The sequence below is a fragment of the Durio zibethinus genome, chromosome 1 (assembly GCF_047325235.1).
Source record: "Durio zibethinus cultivar Kanyao isolate XHJ-2024 chromosome 1, ASM4732523v1, whole genome shotgun sequence".
Taxonomy (NCBI): Eukaryota; Viridiplantae; Streptophyta; class Magnoliopsida; order Malvales; family Malvaceae; genus Durio; species Durio zibethinus.
In genome coordinates, this window is record NC_143162.1 from 31,174,741 (window position 1) to 31,198,353 (window position 23,613).

At 34.5% G+C, this 23,613-nt stretch overlaps 2 protein-coding genes across 7 annotated transcripts; both read left to right on the top strand.

Annotated features, from left to right (window-relative positions):
• The first annotated feature begins 932 nt into the window (after nucleotides 1–932).
• LOC111312295 (protein transport protein SEC24 C-like) lies at nucleotides 933–17,465 on the top strand. Of its 6 annotated transcripts, none has more exons than XR_016344116.1 (25): nucleotides 933–1,150; nucleotides 1,303–2,238; nucleotides 4,529–4,765; nucleotides 5,011–5,085; nucleotides 5,225–5,323; nucleotides 5,432–5,543; nucleotides 6,017–6,144; nucleotides 6,738–6,857; nucleotides 8,448–8,528; nucleotides 9,388–9,465; nucleotides 9,622–9,714; nucleotides 10,307–10,361; nucleotides 10,488–10,564; nucleotides 11,418–11,489; nucleotides 11,642–11,725; nucleotides 12,891–13,010; nucleotides 13,128–13,196; nucleotides 14,265–14,342; nucleotides 14,453–14,591; nucleotides 14,903–15,067; nucleotides 15,286–15,431; nucleotides 15,506–15,685; nucleotides 16,287–16,413; nucleotides 16,539–16,570; nucleotides 16,973–17,465. XR_016344116.1 is itself a non-coding variant. In XM_022912442.2 (25 exons), exons 2-25 carry the CDS (start codon nucleotides 1,381–1,383, stop codon nucleotides 17,077–17,079), a joined length of 3,294 nt encoding a protein of 1,097 aa, XP_022768177.2. In that variant the 5' UTR covers nucleotides 933–1,150; nucleotides 1,303–1,380; the 3' UTR covers nucleotides 17,080–17,465. The 6 variants fall into 6 exon arrangements, 4 of the variants coding, with proteins under 4 accessions (XP_022768177.2, XP_089620981.1, XP_022768178.2 ...); XM_022912442.2 differs by having other exon boundaries at nucleotides 16,325–16,413; XR_016344112.1 differs by having other exon boundaries at nucleotides 10,307–10,564.
• Nucleotides 17,466–20,274: 2,809 nt separating this feature from the next.
• LOC111311231 (uncharacterized) lies at nucleotides 20,275–22,124 on the top strand. Its single transcript, XM_022910604.2, has one exon. It carries the CDS (start codon nucleotides 20,954–20,956, stop codon nucleotides 21,821–21,823), a length of 870 nt encoding a protein of 289 aa, XP_022766339.2. The 5' UTR covers nucleotides 20,275–20,953; the 3' UTR covers nucleotides 21,824–22,124.
• Nucleotides 22,125–23,613: the final 1,489 nt, after the last annotated feature.

The window sequence follows — 23,613 nt, forward strand, 5'->3', positions numbered from 1 at the left end:
ATTTTCATGTCCCTTTGATGCAAAGACGAAAATGCTGGAAACACCCCTATTCATCCCTCCTCAAAACTGCCAAGATTCATTACATAATAACATAAATTCTTGTGAAAGTAACAATGAAAGATATTTCCATTCATTTTCATTCCCTAGCTTGAGTTTTTCTTCCTTAAGCGTAGTCCTCTAGTCTTTAGCCTGTCACCGTGGTTCTCTGGAGGGCTATACTTTTTTCAGATTGCTTCTTTCAGATGATTGCTTACATTACATCCATTCTGATACCCAAAATTTTTGTAGTTAAGATTTTATTGGAATGATTTCTTACCACAAGAATCTTCAACCTGAATTTATATGCCATTTTAAATTGACATATGTAGTGTTGTAAGTAGATTTGATAATTTTAAATATAATGATATAAATTTAAAAAAAACATAAAAAAATATTATTTAAAATTTTAATAAAAAATATATAATTTTGACAAAAATTATAATATGTGTTTTGTGTTTAATATATTCATATAAATTATGATATGATAACTTTTATGTTTTGTATATATTTGATATAAAATAAATATATATGAATATAAATTTGTCTAGCACACTGCCGAAAAACATAACCCTTCAACAAATATATGCTCGGATAGTCCATTCACTGACAAAAGGTTTACTAATTTTAATATAATTTCTATATTTATCATCACAATTCTTAGTGAAAAAGAAAATAAAAAAAAAAAAACAAAAAAAATCAAAGAATAAAAAGAAAAAGCAATAAATTAACGGCTGTAACTCTATCATAGATAGAGTGAAATTAAAAAAAAAAAAAGGGTATAAAACAAAGTCGTATTCACATTTGACAGCTTGGAAGTAGCCGGGTTTGTTGTCGCAATGTCCAGAAAGCAAAAACTTTCCTTAAAGCCTTTTTCTTTTTAACAGTTCAGATTTATACAATTTTGGTTTCCATAAACACCTGCCCCTGCTTTCTCTCTTTTTCCTTCTCTGATCCTTTCCGCCAATTTCAATGTCCGATCTATTCCCTAAAAAAACTCTAATTCTTGATCTCTCTTTCTAAAACCCTACTCCCTGGTCACGATCCTCCAGATCTGAACTTAATTATCTCCTTATTTCAACAGATCCGATCTTTCTTTTCTTTCCGATCTCAGGTACTTAATTTACTTCGAAATTGGATTTCATTCTATGTTGTTTAATTCGATCTTAGTTTTTTTTTTAAATGTTAATTTGGGATCATCATTACTGTAGATTTTTTAGAATTATTGAAGATTTTTTTTTTATATTGTTTTTTGGGTTTGTGTAGATTTTGATCGTGTTGTTGTAAAATATATAGAGAAAAAAGATATTGAAAGAGGGGATTGGAATTTGTTTTGGTTAAATTATGGCAGCTCCTGTGCCTCCAGGGGCACCTAGACCCGGCGCCAGTGCACAACAGCCGCCACCACCTTATTTTCATCCTAATTATCAAACCAATCCCAATTCCTTAGCCGATAACGTGCAGAATTTGAACCTAAATCGGCCACTTTCAATGCCCGATTCTGGTCCTAGGCCTTCCCCTTTTGGTCAACATCCACCTTTCCCTCAATCCGCAGTCTCTGCTGGCCTCCCCGCCTCTCTGCCAATGTCAGGGCCCGGCCTACCCCCTGGTATGGTGGGAAGACCCGCAGTGCCTCCTACTGGACCACCGCAATCTACGTTACCTGCAAATGTACCTCCTGGGAGACCCATTGGTCCGCCTGTTGGTCACTTATCTCCTTTTGGGTCTAGACCTCCTCCTGCTTCGTTGTCTTCTTCTACAGGTGGTGTGGTTCTACCTTCTAGTGCATTCCCATCTTCAGGTGTACCCAGCGTCGCAGTTGCACCACCACCTGTAGGTGCTCGCCCGAGTCTTTATGCGTCATCTTCACCTTTGACTGCTGGTTCTGCTGTGCCCCCGTCAAGTGCACCTGGTGGTCCTTTGAGTAATGGGCCACCATTAATTGGTTCAGGAGTTTTGCCTGGTCCACCCCGATTTCCTTCTGCTGCAAGTGTTTCACAACCTCCTGTTGGACCTCCACCAACTATGTCTGCTAGGGCTCCTGCTCAGGCTCCAACCACACGTTCTGTTTTGGGAAGTTTGGCTGTTAGTTCCCCACCAGCTCCTCCGTTGCCTTCGGCATCACCGTTTTCAGCTGTGCCTAGAGCACCACCTCCAAGTTTTCCTTATGGACCACAGACATGGCCGATGCAAACCCAGCAGGTTAGTGCTCCTAACTTTATGATATTATGCTTTCAAGATTCTTCCAACTAAGTATTATCAATTGAAATTTATCATTGATTATGTTGTTGCTGAGCTGATCTTTTAGCAACTTGCATTAGGCACGGAAGTCTTTGATAGTCTTCCTTTGGTTTATGCAATTTAGTAATGGCAACTTTTATGTGCACCTGTTTGATGTTGATATGAAAATTTTGGCATTATTTAGTAACTGTGAATGATCGGTTCAGAAATCTAAGCTCTGTACTTTAGTATTTACCTTTAATTGCTTCTAATGACCCGAATGTTTGGTTGATGGTTGGTGCATATATCTTCTAGCTCAAAGAGGTAGGTTTTATTCCTCATTTCCCCAAATTGTAAGCTGAAAACCATCTAATGCTGGTGTCAAGATAGTATGTGTTTGACTTGTCATGTAAGTAACAAAATGTATTAATAGAGTGTATGGGATATAAGAGGGGGAGGAAAGGAGAGGAAATCGAGGGAGAGGGGAAGAAGGAAATGACGGAAATAATTTTGCTTGTTTGGATTGCTTAACAAGAAAGAGGGAAAGGAAATAAAGGCTATGTTACAAATTTTATTTGGTTAAAGAGCAGAAAAGGAAAATATTCTATTTTTGTAAAATTAACATGTAAGTTAAAACAAATGTTAATTTTTGTTACTATTATAAAAAAAAAACGTTCATTGAGGATTCTTCCCCTCCCAATCCTCCTAATTTGAAGGGTTTAACATTTAAGAAAAATAGGGTTTGAAGGGCATACATATCCCTTCAAATTGTTAACCCTCTATTAAATTGTTTTTCAAATATAGGGTCCCCTTTGTCCTTTGTTCTCTTCCCTTCCATTGCATTCATCATTAATTCAGAGAAATCCTAAAGGAATTGAGAAATAAAAAAGATTTTAGTAAACCTGTAATGGGAAGAATGTGCTTTGCTGTTTTATAATTAACTCATTTATGCCTTGAAAATTGCTTTACAGTTTATGGCTATGTTGCTCAGATTTTTTCTTTCTAATGTTAAGGATGTGAACCCCTTGGCCTTCATATGATTTATTGAATGGAAAATAACAAGTTGGCATGTTTGGCTTATTAATGCAAGACTTTTAGGTTGTATAATTAAGACTCCATTTGCTTGATGCTTTTGCTTTTTGCTATTTGGCTCTTGTTTTCACTTCATTTTTTATTTTTTGCTTTTCACTTTCTATTGGAAAAAGTAAAAGCAAAAAGAAAAGCAAAAGCACTGACTAAATGGAGCCTAAATTTTCACTTGGATCCATTGGTAACACAGCCATCTCTTCTTTTCTGAAGATATCAATTGTTTTACTGGTCATATGGGCTTAAGAAAATTGGTTGTTTGGTACTTCACATTTGAAAGATAAAAAACATCTACTTTACTGTGTTATTAAAAAGAAGCATCTTTCATTCCCATCAATTTGGTTTTCTGGGAGAAATGGATACGCCCTGTAATGTGGCATCCAAAGTGCTACCATTGATTTGACCTATCCAGTCCCCAAAATGCAATCACTTTTACCACCCCATCCTTACTTGATTGCCCCTATTGCGTGGCTATAACTGTGTCAGGCATCAGCTGATACCCATTTAACCATTTATTATGTTAGTTTGAAACAAAATTTAGATCTTTTTTGTGTGTATCTGTGCCTGCATCAATGGTTTCGGGCTTGATTCTTTTTAATGCCCCACTGTGTCTTTTTTGTACATTTCATATTTCATTAAGTCAGCTGTTGGATTAATTATTCTATCAACGCCAACATGCATGCCAAGTTTCTGGTTGATTGAATATGTATAGTTGTTATTTTCAACATTTCAATCATTCAATAGTAGCAATTAAAGATACTTTTGTCATTGAAGCATCATAAATATTGCATTGGCTTGAGAATTGATATCCTTGGCATGCATAATCTAATAGTTGATTGGTAAAAGTTAAACTGTCCAGAAACTTATAGAGCAGTGCAAAATTTGATAATTCTGTTACTGTCTATACTGATCACAATTTGCATAGGAACAAAATCAATTAGAAGTTGGTTATTGAACTTTAATTAGGTTGAATTTGATCATTTGGCATATGACATATGGTCTAGATGGATATTTTAAAGCCTCTGAGTCAGGTTTGTAAAATCGTGGTAGAACTGGAAACCATTTTAAGGTGGTGTATATGAGGTGCTGAAAATTCTAAGTACAGGATTGTGTGGTTTGGTTTAAGTGGTGTTTGTGTCTTGCTTTCATCTGTGATTTGGATTCTGAATGTTTTGAATTGCTTTAGGGAACCCAACCTCCTCTTATTCCTGGCACTACACATGCACAACCTCCAAGAATGTTTGGAATGCCACAACAATTACCAAATCAAGCTATGACTACCATTCCACCTGCCATGGGCCAAGCTGGAGCGCCTCTGTCAGGGCCATCAAAGATTGATCCTAATCAAATTCCAAGGCCCATTCCAAGTTCCTCACTAATCGTGTATGAAACTCGCCAAGGCAACTCGGCAAATCCTCCTCCGGTATAATCTCTGTTCATTTCAGAGGAACAGAAAGAAAGTTACTTAATTCATTCTGGAATATGCTAATTTGGCTATTCCTTTTCCTTTTAACCTTCCTTTAAATTAGGCTCATCATTCTTTTGGCTGGCTTCTCCTATTCTTTTACTATGCTGTCATTGCATGTATGCATATGGCAATCACAGCTTTGCTGTGTAGCTGCATTTTGATTTTTGTTACTTATCCTGATGTCTTGTAATCTTTTGAAGCCTGCTACAAGCGATTACATTGTCAGAGACACTGGTAACTGTAGTCCGCGTTATATGAGATGCACTATCAATCAGGTAATAACAAACTATATAAATTAATTGTGGCCTTTTACTTTGTAATTGCATATATTTTAATGAGGTTTCCTTGCAATTTCTCAACCAGTACTCATTTTGATGTTTTAGGTACTTGTTTATTTTTCTTTCCATGTAACAGATCCCTTGCACAGTCGACCTTTTGACAACCTCAGCGATGCAGTTGGCTTTGTTGGTCCAACCTATGGCCCTTCCTCATCCATCAGAGGATCCTATTCAAGTAATGCCTGATCATCTTGTTCTTCTAGCTTGCTACCAATCTGTCAGGCTCTTAATGGATTTTGAAAATTGCATCTACTCATCATATTTTGAACATTTCTTACCATAGGTTGTGGATTTTGGGGAAAGTGGTCCTGTACGATGTTCTCGTTGCAAAGGTTACATAAATCCATTCATGAAGTTCATCGATCAGGGAAGGAAGTTTATCTGTAATTTATGTGGTCAGTATTAATTATCTTTGTGTGTTCATATCATACATTTGGCAGTATCTTGTGGCTTTTAATTTTGCTTATATTCATACCATTCTGTTGCATTTGTGTTCCATTGCTGTCAAAACTTAAATGATTAGCTATACATACACTGTGGGAGCTAAACTGTGGATTGGTCCTAATTATTATTTGGGAAATCTTTTTGGGAAGCTGTTTAAACTACCGTTACGATTGAAATGTAATAATAGTCTCCAAGTGTCTTAGTTAGCTATAGGTTCCTTAGATTGTATACCGATCTATGCTTCTAGTCTTAGCTTGTTGGAGTTTATCACTTTAACATTTCCTCTTTTCACACATAAAATGCTACTTATATATTGGATAAATGCCATGACCACAGACATTCATCTTGTCTATTTCTGCTCTCTGATTGTGTTGCTGTAATGTAATAAGGTGGCAATGTCACTGATTGTGCTATTTTGTTTCAGGGTTTACCGATGATACTCCTCGTGACTACCATTGCAACCTAGGTCCTGATGGCAGGCGTAGAGATGCTGATGAGAGGCCTGAGCTGTGTAGAGGAACAGTTGAATTTGTTGCTTCAAAAGAGTACATGGTTTGTTAAAATTTATAAATTTGTAAATTTTAAATTGATTGGATTGTATATTTCCTCTTTATTGAACTGTAGCCGTATCTCTATCTCTTTTGTTAATTAAATGCTTAAGTGCAACTGTTAGATGAATGTGGACACCTTTGGATAATGTATGAATGAACTGATTGGTAAACATTTGATTTTAGCATAATGATGATGATACGTCACTACCCAACTCAACTTAATGTCATACTAGTTCCCAGCAGGTAGATGTATCTTGTCCCTCATTTCTACCTGATTGAGTGCCATCCTGTTTTAAATTAGCTAAGACACTGAATTTTTCATTTACAACTTTGACCAGTCCTGCATTCTTGGGGTAATATCCAAAAGATTAGATGAGCCAAAAAATGACAAAGATGAAAAAAGATTTTAAACAGTTTAAAATTATGCTAAAATTTGGTAGTATTTAGTTGTGTGAAATTATTGTGGCCAGGAGTTTACATTGGGGATTTTTGAGTTTGTTTCTTTTTCTTCTTTCATAAATGGTGTTTCTTTTGTTATTTGTTTAATTAGGTCAGAGGATAATTCATTCTTTTGCACTGAATTTCTCATTCCAGGTCCGTGATCCAATGCCAGCGGTGTATTTTTTCCTAATTGATGTATCCGTGAATGCTGTACAGACAGGTGCCACCGCTGCAGCTTGCAGTGCGATTAATCAAGTTATTTCTGATCTTCCTGTGAGTTTTATATCAGTTTCTAGAATTGATGGTGTTTGTTCTTTCTTGTTGTAATTTATTGATCCAGTTCTTCCCTCCTCCCCTTTTGTTCTCACTGCATTATATCAGTGGATGTGGAAATTATACCAAGAAGATCATAGTTTGTGTTTTGATCTATTATTTTTCTTTAATAATTAATTGCAAAAGATTTTAAATTATTATATTGAATTTGTATGCAGAAACTGTTGCCTATTTAATTCTAAAGAGATGGGGTTCTGTACTGTTTGTTTTCATTATTAGAACACATCATGAATGTGAGCCATTTTCTTGTTATTATTGCGTGAGTAATGTATCATAAGGTTTACGTTAATGTAAACATTTTCATAGACATAGTTGCATCTCAATGCTTAGTTCTTGACCACAACTCTCCCTTGATAAATAAGAACTGAAGGGTATCTTTCCTTAGTTTCAAGTTAGTCACAAGATGCACATCTACCTGTGGTCTGATTTGTAGTTTTTCTTAGTTCTGATAGGAGCTACTAGAGTTACTGTTGTTGATGCAATATTTTGTGTATGTGTATTTCATTTTTTTTGTTCTCTTGAACTTAAGTTGTTTTTGCATTAAAGAAACAGTTTAAATGTAAATTCTTGTTCTACTAACGAAGTAGAGGTTGTGAAGTGAGAATGGCTGCACATGGACCTTCGAGTCAGTTTGTTGATGTAATGCTGTGTATATATTGCATTTGTTTGTTCTCTTGATTGCAAGTTGTTTGTGCATTAAAGAAAAAAGTTGAAATTTAAAATTTTGTTGTAGGAACAAAATAGAGGTTGTGCAATGGTTCCACATGAACCTTTTAGTCAGTTTGGATGTTCATAGTTGAGAATTTTAAGCTTTATTATTGGTGTGTATATTTTGGTTGAGAAATCTAATATGGATTATCCATTTTGGTCAGTATTAGTTCTTGTATTTCAAATATCTTTTTTTTTTTTTCAAATGGTTTAGGTGAAAAGATCATCAAGAAAATCACATGGGCTTTCAATGTACTTAATTTTTGTCATAATAGAACAAATATGATTAGTTTCCATTGTTTGTTTCTTGAGAAAATTGTTGAACATGGTTTTCTAAATCTGCTAGAGTATTTCCTTTGAGTTTGGTAGTATCTCATGGCATTGTATGATTTTAACCAAAAAAAGTTATGATGGTTGCCTGTCAGGTGTGGTTAATTGTCCTTTGCAATGCATTGTAAAGATAATGCAAATCTTCTCCTTCTTTTCTGTCCACAGGAACCTTTGAGTCAGTTTGTTGATGTAATATTGTGTGTATATTGCATCTTTTCTTGATAATAAGTTGTTTGTGCATTAAAGAAAAAAGTTGAAATTTAAATTTTTGACATAGTAACAAAATAGAGATTGTGAAGTGTATGTCTCTGTGTGAACCTTTGAGTCAGTTGGGTGTTTGCAGTAATTGGATGTTTGTAGCTGTTAGTTGAGTTGGAGGTTGATACATGGTCTTGCATCTTACTTTTCCCATTCTTTCCAATGGCTTTTTACTTAACACTCATAAAAGGCTTTGGGAATTCAGCTGTGTGATGTGTTAATTGCTTATTGCAGGAAGGTCCTCGAACTCTGGTGGGAATAGCAACATTTGATGCAACAATCCATTTTTATAATTTAAAACGGGCACTACAACAGGTCAGTATTTGTTGCAAGTGTTTCATCCTCTTCATCATGCATTTCACTCTTTCTAGTTACTATTGAACTGAGTAGAAGATTTTTTTTCTTGGTTTCATCATGTGGGATGCTTTTTATTTGAGAAAGAGAAGTCGAATTGGCAATAATGATGTAGAACATTCTAATACTTTTAAGCAGTTTCAAGAATTTTTTTCTGCTATTAGTTGCATTGATGACATTATGGTAAATTAAACACATTCTGGACTGGGCAGCACTGTGGAAGCTTGAATTTGGGGACATGGGATGGCAGAAATATGGTTTTGATGCTGCAGCTTGCAGTTTGAATAGTTCTCTGATGTGTTTAAGTGAGATTTAACTGATTACAAGCGATTGATGGAGGATCAATATAAGAGTGGTTCAAGTAGCATATATATATATATTTAAATAAAAGAAAGAAAGGTGGTTAAATTGTGGAAATCATGTTTACTCATTTTAATATAAGAGATTATGAAAATAATATTCAGTAAGTTTACTTGTCATTTATCACCTCAAGGGGGGGGGGGGGAGGGAGAGAGAGAATAGAATGAACATGCTGCCAATAATGTATCTATTGTGTTTGTGTCTGCATTTCTTGGGGAAGGGTTCAAAGTTTGCACTATTTTTTTAAGGAGGCCATCTACCTGAGTCCCTCTGCCTCCATTAGCTTTATCTGTCTCTGAAAATTGAGATTTGGTTTGGAGTATAACAGGAATGCATATATGTTAGTTTCCATGTTTTATTGATTACTAAAAACTCTTTAAACTTTATCTTCTCTGATGTAATCTACTGAAGAACCTCTTGAAAATGTTCCTCTGCTGATTTTGATGTCTTAAATTTGCAGCCGTTGATGCTTATCGTTCCTGACATACAAGATGTCTATACCCCTCTTCAAACAGATGTCATTGTTCAGCTTTCTGAAGTTAGTTCTTAATTTATGGAATTTCTTTTGCTCTTATATCTGTTCAAGTGTGCAAATTGTTAATTTAACAGTGGCTGATGCTATGATGTCATATTTGAGATTTCTCAAATGCTTTCCTCTGACTTTGGCTGTTTTATGTTCCTTCCGAGGATTCAGTGCTGCCAACATTTAGAGCTATTGCTTGAAAACATCCCAACAATGTTTCAGACTAGTAAAACTACTGATTCATGTTTTGGTGCTGCAATCAAGGTAAGCCATTACAAGGCTATATTATAAATTAGCAGATAAAATTCTTGTGCTTTGCAGATTTATATCATTAATGGGATATTATTATCTTTTTCTAATACCATAAAAGATCACCAGGGCTCAAACCTATGACCAATACAGTCTGCTCAATCCTCACTGATCCTACCACCTCAGCTATCCTTGGGTGGCAATGGGATATTCATATTGCTTCCCAAATTGTATAGCAAGTTAAATGACTTCTGCTATTATATAGCATCTAAAATCACTGGGTTTTTGTCGTAGGTTATTTTGATCCCTATTTAAGCAAAGACTTATAGATATGATTATCTAGAAAAGGGGGATTATTTCAAGGTTTGAAGGGCAAGAAACTTATCCTCTGCCTCTTAAACAAATTATTATTGTTAGCTTTAGCTTGCTTTGAGGTTTATGGCTGCTGGTTGGTACTTGATGGAGAAAGGTGCCTGACTGATAAAAAATAGACTTTATGGATATCTGGAAACTTAATAATGCCTGGTCATAATTTAGGATATACAGCAATTCCTGTATATTTAAGGTAGATAGATGTTGATATCTCTCTATTTTGTTTATATTTCAGGCTGCGTTCTTGGCCATGAAAAGTACTGGGGGGAAGCTTCTAGTATTTCAGTCAGGCAAGCTCTTGTTTACCTATACAACATTTGCATGTTTTGGCATGTGTGTCATTCAGCTCTTATACCATAGAAGTTACTATATCATTTTCCAGAGTTCTCTGTTGAGCATATGTATTTTTCTGACAGTCTTGCCGTCAGTTGGCATTGGTGCCCTTTCTTCTAGGGAGGCTGAAGGGAGAACTAACATCTCTGCTGGTGAAAAGGTTTGCATATGTTTTAATTGTTTCCTATGTCTTTTTTACTTGAATAATATTGCAGTAATTTATTTATTTATTTATTTTTGCATAGAATAGTTGTTCTTTTAGATGGACATGTTGTTATCGCGTCACACTTATACCTGAACATGTGGAACCTTCTGTTTGTTTGTCCGATTTCTGAGTTATGATGTTACATCTCATCTCTGAAACCTACTTTATCTTTTTAGCATTTAGAAATTGATTCTTTCATGTATTCAGAAGATTGGGATAGTTACTACATGAGAATTTGATTTATTGTAACCCTGATGAATCTGTCTGCTAATTTATTATTAGAAATGCTGCTTCTCTGATCTTCTAGATGAAGATGTTGATAATCTTCTTTCAAATATCATGCTTGGCTTAGATTCAAGTTTTCCTAACCAAAAAGTGATTTGCAAGGCTATTGACTTGGCTTTTAATTGTATTTTTTTTTCTACAGTTGGTAGGCTTTCAAAGGTTAAGCCCTTTTGGGAGTGCTTATGGGTTATACTTAAGTACAGTTATCTCACATAATCATCTTTGTGATGGACTTGTGACTTTTGCTTAACTGTGGATTTGTGTGAGTCCCCTTCCGAGAGAATGAAGAAAAAAGGAAAAAAAAATTCATCCATAACTATTCGTAAAATGAATTTACCATCTATCTATCAGCATTTCGAATATGATTATCTTATTTTTCTGCTTTTTCATATTGAATATCAGTGATATAGTTGCATGTATAATAAATGCGGAATATTTGTAATTGAAGCAAGAACTATTCTTTATTCAATGGAAGATGGAATTTTGCTTCTGTTCTAAAAATTTTTCATTTTTGTTTGATTAGGAAGCTCATAAATTATTGCAACCAGCAGACAAAATTCTCAAGACGATGGCTATTGAGTTTGCAGAGTATCAGGTAAATTTCAAGCATTTTTGTTCTCCTTGATAACATTACGATGAGATAAAAGAATTTGCTTGATGAATGCTTGTTGAAATTCATACTGGTTAGATAAATCTGTGCTATGATTTATTTTTTTGAGCTTGCTCTTATATTGTGACACATGGCAGGTTTGTGTTGACGTATTTGTCACTACTCAGACTTATGTAGACACTGCATCCATCTCTGTCATCCCAAGAACAACGGGAGGCCAGGTATTAACCTAATATTTACCTGGGTTTTCATGTTTCACTGGCTGATAATTTAACACAAATTGTTTACTTCTTACAGCCATACTTGAATAGAAATGGTGAAGTGCAAGTTGTTTGTTACTCGCTCTGCTTCAAGTTGAATTTCCATTGGCACTGTTCTCTCAATTTAATTGTTTCTCTAATTTTAAACTTACAAAAGTATTTAAAAATTTTATCTATGCCCTTCTTGTCAAGATTGAAGCTTTTGACGGTAATTCTTTTGACATAAAATTATAAAATTCTTTAATGAAAAATGTTGCAACCAATTTTCTTTAAAAGGTGAAACAGCATATATAATGTAAATGGAGGGAGTACATTTTCTATTACAAGTCACCCATTCACCAAATTTCCTATTGTGAGCCAAAGTGTGCAGCTAATATTCCTGCTTCTATTTAAGTAACTTTAATGGAGCCAACATGTTTGAAAGCACTTTTTGAAGTTTGCAAAGTGCATTAGGTTGCAAATCTTGCATTTGGCTGTGCTTTAAAATTTTCTATTGCATAGTACTTCAATATTTCTTTGTATGTTGGTGCTTATTGGGGACATCTTAGTTCTTTAGATCAGGTTGCACAGTGCAAGTTTGTTACTTAAGTCAGAACCGGCTTGATTTTGTGATCTTTCTATACTTTTCTTTTGGACTCCCTACTTTTGAAATCTCCAGAACCACATCCAAATAATTGATATATTGGCTGCTGAGTTTCCATAGCATACGTAAGTTTCCAAGGTTAAACTGTGGTAAACTATGGATGAGGTGCATCTCAAGCTTAAAGGAAATAGTAAAATAGTGATGGATGAGCGGTGCCTTCCTTTCTTTGTTAGATAAGAAGTTGTCTTTACTTAATACTCTGTTTTTGTTTTAAACTGCATTACTCCCTTATCATTTTTACTTAACTTGCTGCTGTTATCCTCCACCTACTTGTTCACTGCCCTCAGCGGAGTGCTAACTCAATAAAATAATTCGAGCCTGATGCATGCTTTGATGAAACTTGAGAGCCTGACTCTATATTGATGTTTATATTATTCATCATCAAATCCGTACTTGTTGAACTTCTATTTATGAGTTCTTCAGTATCAGGACAACGGAGTTATTTCTTGAGCAGAAGACTCACATATTTTCTCTAAATTTCAGGTGTATTATTATTACCCCTTCTCTGCTGTATCCGATCCTGCAAAGCTCTATAATGACCTTAGATGGAACATCACTAGGCCCCAAGGTTTTGAGGCTGTCATGCGTGTGAGGTGCAGCCAGGTAACGTTGTCTGATGTTTTGCTCTGTTTCATTAGTGAAATATTAATAATCAGCGTCATCTTATTCTGATGGTAATTTAACCCCATTTTAATCTATTTACCCCTTTAATACTTGTAGGGTATTCAAGTTCAAGATTACTCTGGAAACTTCTGTAAACGCATTCCAACCGACATTGACCTACCTGGGGTTTGTGCTCCATTTGAAAAATACTTGATCATGTTTTTCTTGTTAATGTCTTTTAGCTTCTGTACTGCAATTATTTTCATTATTTTATCACTTAAAGTATGATTCAAAAGTTTTAACCATAACTGTTGGCACTGTTTGGCTAACCTTAGGAAAGTATAAGCTTCACAATGGTGATTATTTCCTTCACAATGTTTAGCTTTGAACTGAAGTTAGATGATTAGCTAATCCTAGCTAAAAGAAAAAAAAAGGAAAAAAAAAAGGGAAGAAAGAGTTAGAAAATATGCTTAGATCAAATATCTGGGGTATGATGCTCCAAGCCTGGCTTAATATTGTTCCCATTTGGTGGATTGATGTGTTGAAGAATTTATTTCTAAACTATCACTTACATTCTTCCAGGTGTTTGAAATCCAATCAATGAGTCTTTAATTTTTTAGCAAAATGATTTTACATTTTCTTATAGTGTGATTTAAGTCAATCTTATAATTGCACTATGAATGAGCTATGGAGATGAGTGATGACTTGTTGAGTGTGATGTGTAACTTCTTCTGAATGGTTTGATTCTTGGTATATTCATGGAGTTGAGATATTTTCAGGCATGGGTATGGGGTTGACAGGGGTACGTGCAAATTTTCCTAGTTTTTCCTTCTGTCTGAAGAGTTATACCTTCATAATTTATGTCCACTTTGAGGTGTTGATTGTGTGTAACATGGTTACATGAATTTATGTTTTGGAGGCTTGGGCGCAACACACTGTTATAACAATGCTTATCTTAAAATGTTTTGATCTAATTTTCATATTTAGTATCATATAACCAATTCCATAATGAGATAATCCTTATTCAACATTTGTCACCTACCACATATGTATTTTTGTGCTTTTGTGGGCCATAATATTGTAGCTCATGAATTTGGTAACTTTGCTTCTAATATATATAAAATTTTTCTTGAAAGAAGTTTTACACGTTTTACTGCTATAAAGGCTTATTGACATGGTTAAGCCAGAGCAGATTTTGAGTGTTTTATCTATATCAGTTCGTGTCAATCATGACCAATCCTCTTTGTTTTGCAGATTGACTGTGACAAATGTATATTGGTAACCTTAAAACATGATGACAAATTGCAAGATGGTTCTGAATGTGCTTTTCAGGTACTAACCTAATGGTGTCTGAATTTTTATTGTCCATCATGCTTATTACATTATTTGTTAGCACTTAAGAGTTTTGATGCTTCTATAATATTCTGGCTTTTTCTTTCCAGTGTGCCCTTCTCTATACCACTGTTTACGGGCAAAGAAGAATTCGAGTCACAAACTTATCCTTGCCATGCACAAATATGCTAAGTAATTTGTTTCGCTTTGCGGACTTGGATACTCAATTCGCATGTTTCTTAAAGCAAGGTATTCGAGCATTGTACATCTTTCCTTATTTTCTTTTCCCTATTTGGTGAATTGGTTGTGCATGTTAACTGGTTCTGTTAATCATTCTTTTCCCTCTCATGGCATGTTTGCCCCGCTTCGAACTGTGATTTGAAGATGTTCCTCTTCCCCATTATTTTTCAAATTACAAATTGACTCTTTTAATATGGATGAGGTGTTACTTGGTTATTTTATCCAAGGACTTTTGACACAATTTTCTTCCTGGTATCATTAATTTGATGTGCAAGAATACTGACTGTGTGTTGCTTTTTACTAATTTACCTTTAATGCAGCTGCAATTGAAATTCCTACAAGCCCGCTCGTGCAAGTGAGGGAACAAGTGACAAATCTTTGCATCAACATCCTGCTATCATATCGTAAATTTTGTGCCACAGTATCATCATCTGGACAACTTATTCTTCCTGAGGCTCTTAAGCTTCTTCCTCTATACACCCTTGGTATGTATGTTTCCTTTTGCTAATTGTCTACCTGATTCCTAGCTTGTTAGGTTATTCCATATCTTGTCTTTCTTCCATTATTATTATTGTTATTACCTCCTGCAAACTTCATGTTCTCTTCCATTTTGGTAAATACTGTGGTAGAAACTCAGTCATCTTGTCAATAAAAAATTGAAATATTTTCCATCGGTTGATAAATAGTCTTTTTCATTTTTCAGCATTAATCAAGAGTACAGGGTTGCGAAATGATGGCAGAATAGATGACCGTTCCTTCTGGTTCAATCATGTTTCCTCCCTTTCTACTCCTTTGGCAGTCCCACTGGTTTATCCGAGGATGTTTGCCATTCACAACCTTAATTCAAAGGTAAAAATTTCTAGTTTGCTTATGTCCAGAGTATTTCAACCATGCTAATAGACAATTTTTTGCTTGTCGGACAGGAAGGGGAAGAGTCTGTTCTTCCTCCTATAATCCCACTTTCTAGTGAACATGTCAGCGATGATGGAATCTATCTTCTTGAGAATGGTGAGGATGCTTTAATATATTTTGGGAACTCAGTGGATTCGAGTATCTTGCAACAACTTTTTGGCTTTACCTCAGTTGATGAAGTCCCCAATCAGGTATTTTGTTTTAATTCCTTTTGGAGTATATATGTCTAAACAACGTGTGAGTTGTGACCATAATCACACAAAGTGTTGAGCACCTGAAATTGTTTTTATAGACTAGTCAGGTTTTGTATCTGTTGAAGATAAGCAAACATAGGATATTTTGTTAACCTATTTATTTAAAAATAAATTCACTATTTATAAAGTCAATGGCCCATTATATATTAAATTGATCTCATCCATGTTTTGATTTGAAATTGCTCTTAAACTCCTCATATGATGGGATTTTATCTGCATCTCAGTTTCTTTTTCCTTCCATTTATTATTGTGAATTTCTCTTGGTGATTTATGTTGTATGTGATTTGCGGATTGGTTGAGAAGAGTCTTGAAAGGTCTTGTGCTTGATTACTGAATGGTATGACACTCAAATGAGTGGCCTTGGATTCAAGTGTTAGGATTCTTGGGTTAGGTTAGGTTATCCCTGTAATATTTGAGAAAGAAAAGGTTGAAAAAGAAAAGAGAACAAAATTTATGGAAGTTTGTTGGTCTATTTCCATAATATGTTTTTCTCTTTTCAGCTTTATTCTATCTTAACCCTTTCGCCTATCTAGTACAGACACTTATGCCCTTTTGTCAACACTTCTGCATGTTCAGTTTGTGACGCAGCAATATGACAATCCATTATCGAAGAAGTTAAATGATGTGGTAAATGTGATTCGGCGCCAAAGATGTTCCTACCTTCGGTATGATTAATGGTTCTTTCTTTAGCATTACTTTACTCCTAAAAGAAGGCTTATTCCATCTCTTTTATAAAAAATTGAAGTAGATTTCTCTGTTTAATGCATTTTATCTTTATATTCTTTTGCAGCTTGAAATTGTGCAAGAAGGGGGATCCATCAGGTCAGTGCATAGAACTTACCTCTCATGCAAACCATGATACTGCTTGATAAAATAGCCTGTGGAATGTTTAACCAAAATAGCCATGGATTCTCTTATATACTGGTTTTTCTGGTTGTCTGCTTTCCTTCTTGCATCTCACAACTATTACAAAAATTTTCCACATGCATCATTTAAAGTTTTCTCATTCTGTGTAATTAGAGAGGGAGACTAGGGGTTTTTTGGTTGTCCGAAAATTTTTGGCTTGTCTATTTTTGTGACAATGGAGCAAATAGCTTCTGGACTATTGTTTCCATGCTTGCAGGTTTCTTGTTGTCAGAGTTATTGCTGTATTATGATTTTTATTTTAGAAAAAAAATCAACTATATTATGACATTCACATGATGCAATTGTAACATTTTTCAGGAATGGTATTCTTCTCATGCATGGTAGAAGACAAGAACGCAAGTGGCCCCTCTTATGTTGAGTTTCTTGTACATATTCATCGGCAAATCCAAATGAAAATGTCATGATAGTTTCAAGCTTCCTCGGTTGAGCTCGCAAGTATCAGATTTGTATTTGGAATTTGCACGGAGCACATGGCAAAAAAGTTACAAGTTTTGAAGACAAGAATCTGAGTGGCGTCCTACTCCCAGTTTCTTGTACATATTTAGCGGCAATTCTGAGTAGCTTTAAAGTTTTCTTCATTTTATTTCACAAGTTGAGATCATCCAACTTTTCTTATGCAGTTGGAGGTTAAAGCAGCAGATAAACATTGTATTACATATCAATCAATTATTTTCTAGTAGAAACGCAATTGTAGCGAAGTTTTGCTAAAGAGAGGTTTGCAGTTGTAGCAAACTTGATATTACAGGGGTCAGTTACTTGGAAGTAATAAATATAAAAGTGTTATTCGGATTGTGTGTGTGTTTTTTTTGCCTCCTCATTTTTATGTGAGACTAAACAAACTTTACCTGACAGAGTAGTGAAAAATGTATAAACAGAATCTGTGGTAGAATAGATCTCGTATTCGTCCTTGCTTGTGTCTCTACCTGTTTAATAATCTAATAGTCATATGCAAATGGATTCTAGATGATGCCTTCAAAAGAACTGAAAGTGATTGGCTTTGGAATAGCGGCATATTAAAGAAAAAAGCTTATATGTAGTGTAAGCATCTGTAACTTGCTGCTTGCTTTATTTATATGTTTGCATTGATACTGATTTTGAACTCATCAATGACTTCATAAATACCAGGTATTCAAGGACCCATCCCCCCCCCCCCCCGAAAAAAAAAATAAAAAATAAAAAAATCTTGTACTTTTTATTCTTGCTTTCAGTATTGAATAGTAATAGGAAAAAAAAAGTATGAATTCAAAGTTTTCTTGCTTTTCAAAAGCCATACAATGTTTAATTAGTTGTGTTTGGAACTGCATCAGTCCTTTGAAGTTAGAATTTGTGTTCAACGTTAGACGTTGTTAGAATTCATCTGCTTCCAAATAGCATTCATCTGTTCACTGCCATAAATATTTTCATCACCCTGAAAATAAATCCGAATTTACAATGTGGCAAAGAAATCAACTTGAAAATAAAATTTCTTCTGATCAAATGTTTTCACTTTTCAACTCTTTTTTACTTCAAACTAATTATTATATGCTTTGACTCTTATCAATAAATAAACAGTTTCTGGAGTTGAAATTTGTTAAGGATTCTGCTAGAAATATCATATTATCATCAGTTTTTTCAGCTGGTATCTCTAAGGTAATAGAAATGGAATTGAGCCAACTGCTTGATGAAAAAGTGATTGCATATTTTGAACCTTGGGGGAGTAAAACAGTGATGCGTTCAAGAAAGTCAAATGCAAATCTTGGGAATTTTCATTAAACATCAGTCATTATAGTACAAGGATCTTTGCTGCCGCAGGACAAGAGATTAATACTGGCTTCTAAGGCAAAAAAAAAAAAAAAAATTCTGATCATTTCTCTGGTCAGGGGTTCTCAAAGGAGAAAAAAATGGGGATTGGATTTGGACTGTACACAAAAACTATAAAAGCAGTCTACAGTTTCTATATTTTTCAAGGGCTTGTGGGTAGAAAACAACTCGTACCAATGCCAAACCTTGGTTGTTATCCGCTGAATCTCCTTGGTTGTCCTCAATGTGCCAATGCCAAACCTTATTGTAGTACTAAGCATGTTTGAGAGTGCAAGAATTGGTCCAGATAATGTGAGAAGGGTTGTTAAATCGGTTGCCAGAGATAAAATTTACATTGGTTTGCTGAAGGGTAATTGTTTAGCTCCTCGTTCAACAACATCGTTCCATAATCTGTACCTCACTCCTAGCTTATCATAGATTACTGGCCAATTCCAGACATTTACCTCATTAATCATACGTTCTTGCTGGCCAATAACAAGTCGCAGATCCTTGTTCAAGACCTGTATTGATTAGCATTAAAAGTAGGGCCAGAAATATTAGTGAGAAGCAAGGTTGATAGATATCATACATTTCTGCTATTCAAACACCAATAGTTCAGAGGAAAGACAGCTAAAATAATAGCCACCAGCATGGTTTCAATATTTAAGTCTTGAAAAACCATATTATAGATAAATAGAAAAGGAAATTAATTTTCCAAAAGCAGAGATCGAAGATGACATATTGCATACTTCTGGTAAGCATTTGGTAACAAAAACTATAACTTAAACGTGCTACATGGGAAATTTGAAGTTAGCTGCTTTCAGAAAAGTCATACGCTCTATCACAAGAATGTTGATCATAGTTATCAAATACTACCAATCTTTTCAGCAGGTCATTCGGACGTACAGCCAGGGATATTCAACCTAGAATTAAGGTATTCATCAATACCAGCTATTCTAGGGCCAAAAGGAAAAAAAAAAAGCTTGTACTTTTATTCTTGCATTCGGTATTGAAAAGTAATAGGAAAAAAAAGTATGAATTCAAAGTTTTCTTGCTTTTCAAAAGCCATACTAATATACTGTGTTGAATTAGTTGTGTTGGGAACTCCATCAATCTTCTGAAGTTAGAATTTGTGTTGTTAGAATTCATCTGTTCCCAAATCACATTCATCTGTTCACTGGCATAAACATTTCATCACCTTGAAAATAAATCCAAATTTAAAATATGGCGAAGAAGTCAATTTGAAAATAAAATCTCTTCTGATCAAATGTTTTCACTTTTCAACGCTTTTTTTTACTTTGAATTAATTATTATCGATAAAAATATTAAAAAAAATCTGTTTAAATATTTTGAATGAAATAATTTGACAAGTCTAATAAAAAATTTACAATAATGAAAATTAAAACTAAAAAAATTTGACAAAAAAGTTTAGTTTTTATCATGTTTAAGTCTGTATCTATAATGAATCATGTTGTATCAAGTCATGATTCATGATTCAAAAAATCATGATCATACTTGATAATATGATAAGAGTAGCTCTCGACATGATCCATTGCTATATTATGATCATATTGATACAACTTATGATGGGTTGTGTTGTATTGTAGCTCGAGCGATTTTGTTACATTTACATAACGTAATATAATGCAGTAAATTTTTAAAATTTATGACAGATATAAGTCTAAATCTTAATAGATCGAAATTAAACATAATATTATCGGATTGTTTTATTTATTTATATTTTATAGATTAGTGTATAAATTCTAATTGATTGAATAATTATATTGAATCATAACATTAATTATTAATAATAAAAACTATATATGAGTGACATTGAGTAATAATTGTTGTTGGAAACATGTAATACAGCAAATTTTCGCACCCTGTACTGTGAGTGGAATACTCCTTGGTGGAGAGTTACATTTGCAAACCTTCGATCAGTTTGGTAAATAAAAGGAAGGAAGGTGACCCCAGAACAAAAGAAGAAAACGGTTAAATAAATAAAAAAAAATCAGTTTTTCATCTTAATTTGTCACAATCAAGCATATAGGAGTGGGGGATTTCTGGCTTCCAAACCTCATCAGAATCCTTAAAAGCCTTCAACTTCAACTCAAATTAAGACCTGTTTTTTCACTTGCCAACTCAGCAAACTCCAATTCTCATAAAACGACAAAAACCCATAAAAGAATTCCAAAACATATTGTATACATATATGATGTAGAAAATTCATACACCCTATAATCACATATATAATCCTAAATTCTATTTAGGAAAGGAAAGGACGTAACCAAGAAAACGGGTTAAATAAAAGGAACCGACATTGACATCAAGTTATCTCTTCATTTTTGGTACGGACATACTTATAAGAGTAGAATCGGTGATTTTCATCATACCAAAATCCTTATAAAACCCTCGAAATTTCATCAAGAATAATACTTGTTTACCCGATTCTCATCAAAACACAACCGAAACCCAGAGAAATAATTCCAACGCGTTGCCATGGCTTCCATTGACACCATCGAGATTGGCCAAGAAATCGATAATCGTTTAGAACAACATTGTTCTTATATCCCATGTGATCTTTTCAACTTAGAATTAAGGTTTCGTTATGTTTCATCTCTTAACTTAGAAACAACCTTAGAAACTTTTAATCAATCCCTCATGTATCGACGTGACATGCTTTTATCTGAAGAGTACGGTCCAAACATGGTACTTTCCATGTTTGCAAGCACGGGTGCATCTCTACAGGTCATTCAAACTGTCATTGTTCCTGATATCTTGTCTTTCGCGCGGGAGATTGATAGTGACCCTGTAAATCTTGGACGTAAAATAGTAAAATTGATACTGGAAGTGGTTGTCAAGGTGACTGATAATGAGGTTGGTCAGGAGGTTACCGGTAGTGAGATTGATCAGGAGGTGATCACTGATGATGAGATTGATCAGGAGTTGACTGATGATGAAGTTGATCATGAGTTGACTGATGATGAAGTTGATCAGCAGTTGATTGATGATGAGTTTGATCAGATGGTGACTGATGATGAGGTTGATCAGGAGCTAATTGATGATGAAGTTGATCAGGCCATTGATGAGTCACTAAGTACATTGAATTTCAAGCCTGCTAGTAATTCATCTATTCAAGGTTTGAAAAAGTTTAAATTGGGTGATGAAGGTCGCCTACCTTTCAAGAAGAGGAGATTACTCGATGGTTTGAGTTCAAAGAATGAATGTATGATCTGTTTCGATGAGTTCTCTGATGATGACAAGGTTGCTTCGATGCCTTGTGGACATGTTTATCATGATGATTGCATCGTTAAATGGTTGGAGACCAGTCACTTGTGCCCACTGTGCCGATACCAGATGCCCAGTTGATTCGATTTTGATCTGATCTCCCCAGTTGATTCGATTTTGATCTAATCTCTCAGTCGTAATTGAGTTCTGTTGATTAATGTCCTTAGGGAGAATGTAGTTAATTTTTTCTTATTAATGTCTAAATTGTAAGTGTGATGATAAGTTGAGGAGCTCCATGATGATAGCATAATATAAAGTGATATGGCAAATTTTTGTTACATATATATTTCTTGTTTCAATCTTTAATTATTGTATCACAGTAATTAGAGAAATCCATAATGCAAGCATGAATATTTACTCCAATGATTGGTGAATTTCTTATGTGTACTTCTACTTACCACAAATATAGTGCTCTGTTTCAGTGAGTTGCACTTTTGGTCTTGTCTTAATTAAATCAATGAGTTATGGGTTTACATTTGAAACTCCAGGAATCAATGTTTCAAGGTGATTTCTATTTGCTTGATCATTCTGCTATTGCACTTGGAATAAGGATGCATGGTTAAATTTGGTTGCGTCTTCCGATTGCTACAATGAGAAGACAATAAGCTGATGGATAGGACCATGGAATCTGAAAGAAACAAAAGGATTGAGATATATATAATGATCCATCTTGTTCTTTCCATAGTTTTATAGTTTTATTTTGATCCCAAAATATATTGATCTTTTGAATATTAAAGCCTTTTGACTTCGTTCCAAGTTAATTACATGTTGGTAGTGTTTGAAACTTCAGGAATGGATGATTCAAAAAAAAATTCTTATTTGATAAGTAACACGTTGGTAAAAAGTGATGATCTGAAGCAGATTGACTGAGAAATGAACAAATTCGCTAGTTTGTTAGATCAAAGGTGTGCCTGGGACCAAATCATCCAGTGATCGTTTCGAGAATGCGAGGTTTACAAAATGCTTGAACTTGATGGAATTTTGTATGAAACGTTTGGAAAAGGTTTCAATATTTTAACTGCAAGCATTTATGCCTATATTTCAATCATGAACACAGATACATAGATTGCTTGAACCAATTTGCTCCATCTCCTGCCACCACACCTTGAGCACAAATGGATAAACATCTCCTTTGGAGACATATGAAATCAACACCCGGAAGTCTACCGCATAGCCTATGCTAGTAATGAATTGACATATGCTGATCATAACATTAGACAAGTAGTTTATTCCTACTGGTTTTTCGTCCGAGAAAGTACTACTGTAATTAGTAATATAAAAGGATTGGCTAAAGGGAATGTTCTTTGCGTATTGACCAGACATACTTCATTTTTTAGTGCTGTTGGGGGGTTTACTACAGAAAATGAGCACATCTCAATAGTGTGTTCTCGCTTTATTTTGAAGTCTTTACATCAGCAAATAGCAGCATTTGGGTAAAGAAATTGAAGTTTACTAGTTCTTGCAGGCTATATTTTCTCACATGCCAAGGTTTTTCTGCAGTTCTAGTTGTGGTACATCCAGTTCTTTATTGCTTAACCATTTAGCTCAACTTTTCCATGCTAATGTTTATGGTATTGAATTGTACAACAATTTTGCCAGCTAAAGTTCCGATTGCTCTTTGATATGCTAAAATTGACTTGTGATTGATGGAAAGTTATGATTTCCATATGCATTCAGTGACCTTAGTTTCTTACAGGATTCACATCAATGGGGATCCAAAAAATTATATTAGCTTCATTAAGGGGTTTGTTCATGGAGATTGATCACTCGAATCTTTTTTTTTTCCGTCCCTGAGTGCAGAAGCTTTTATTTCATATGATGAATAAGCAAAGTATCAAAAAGAAAAAATTCTAACATGCTCATGCTGATCT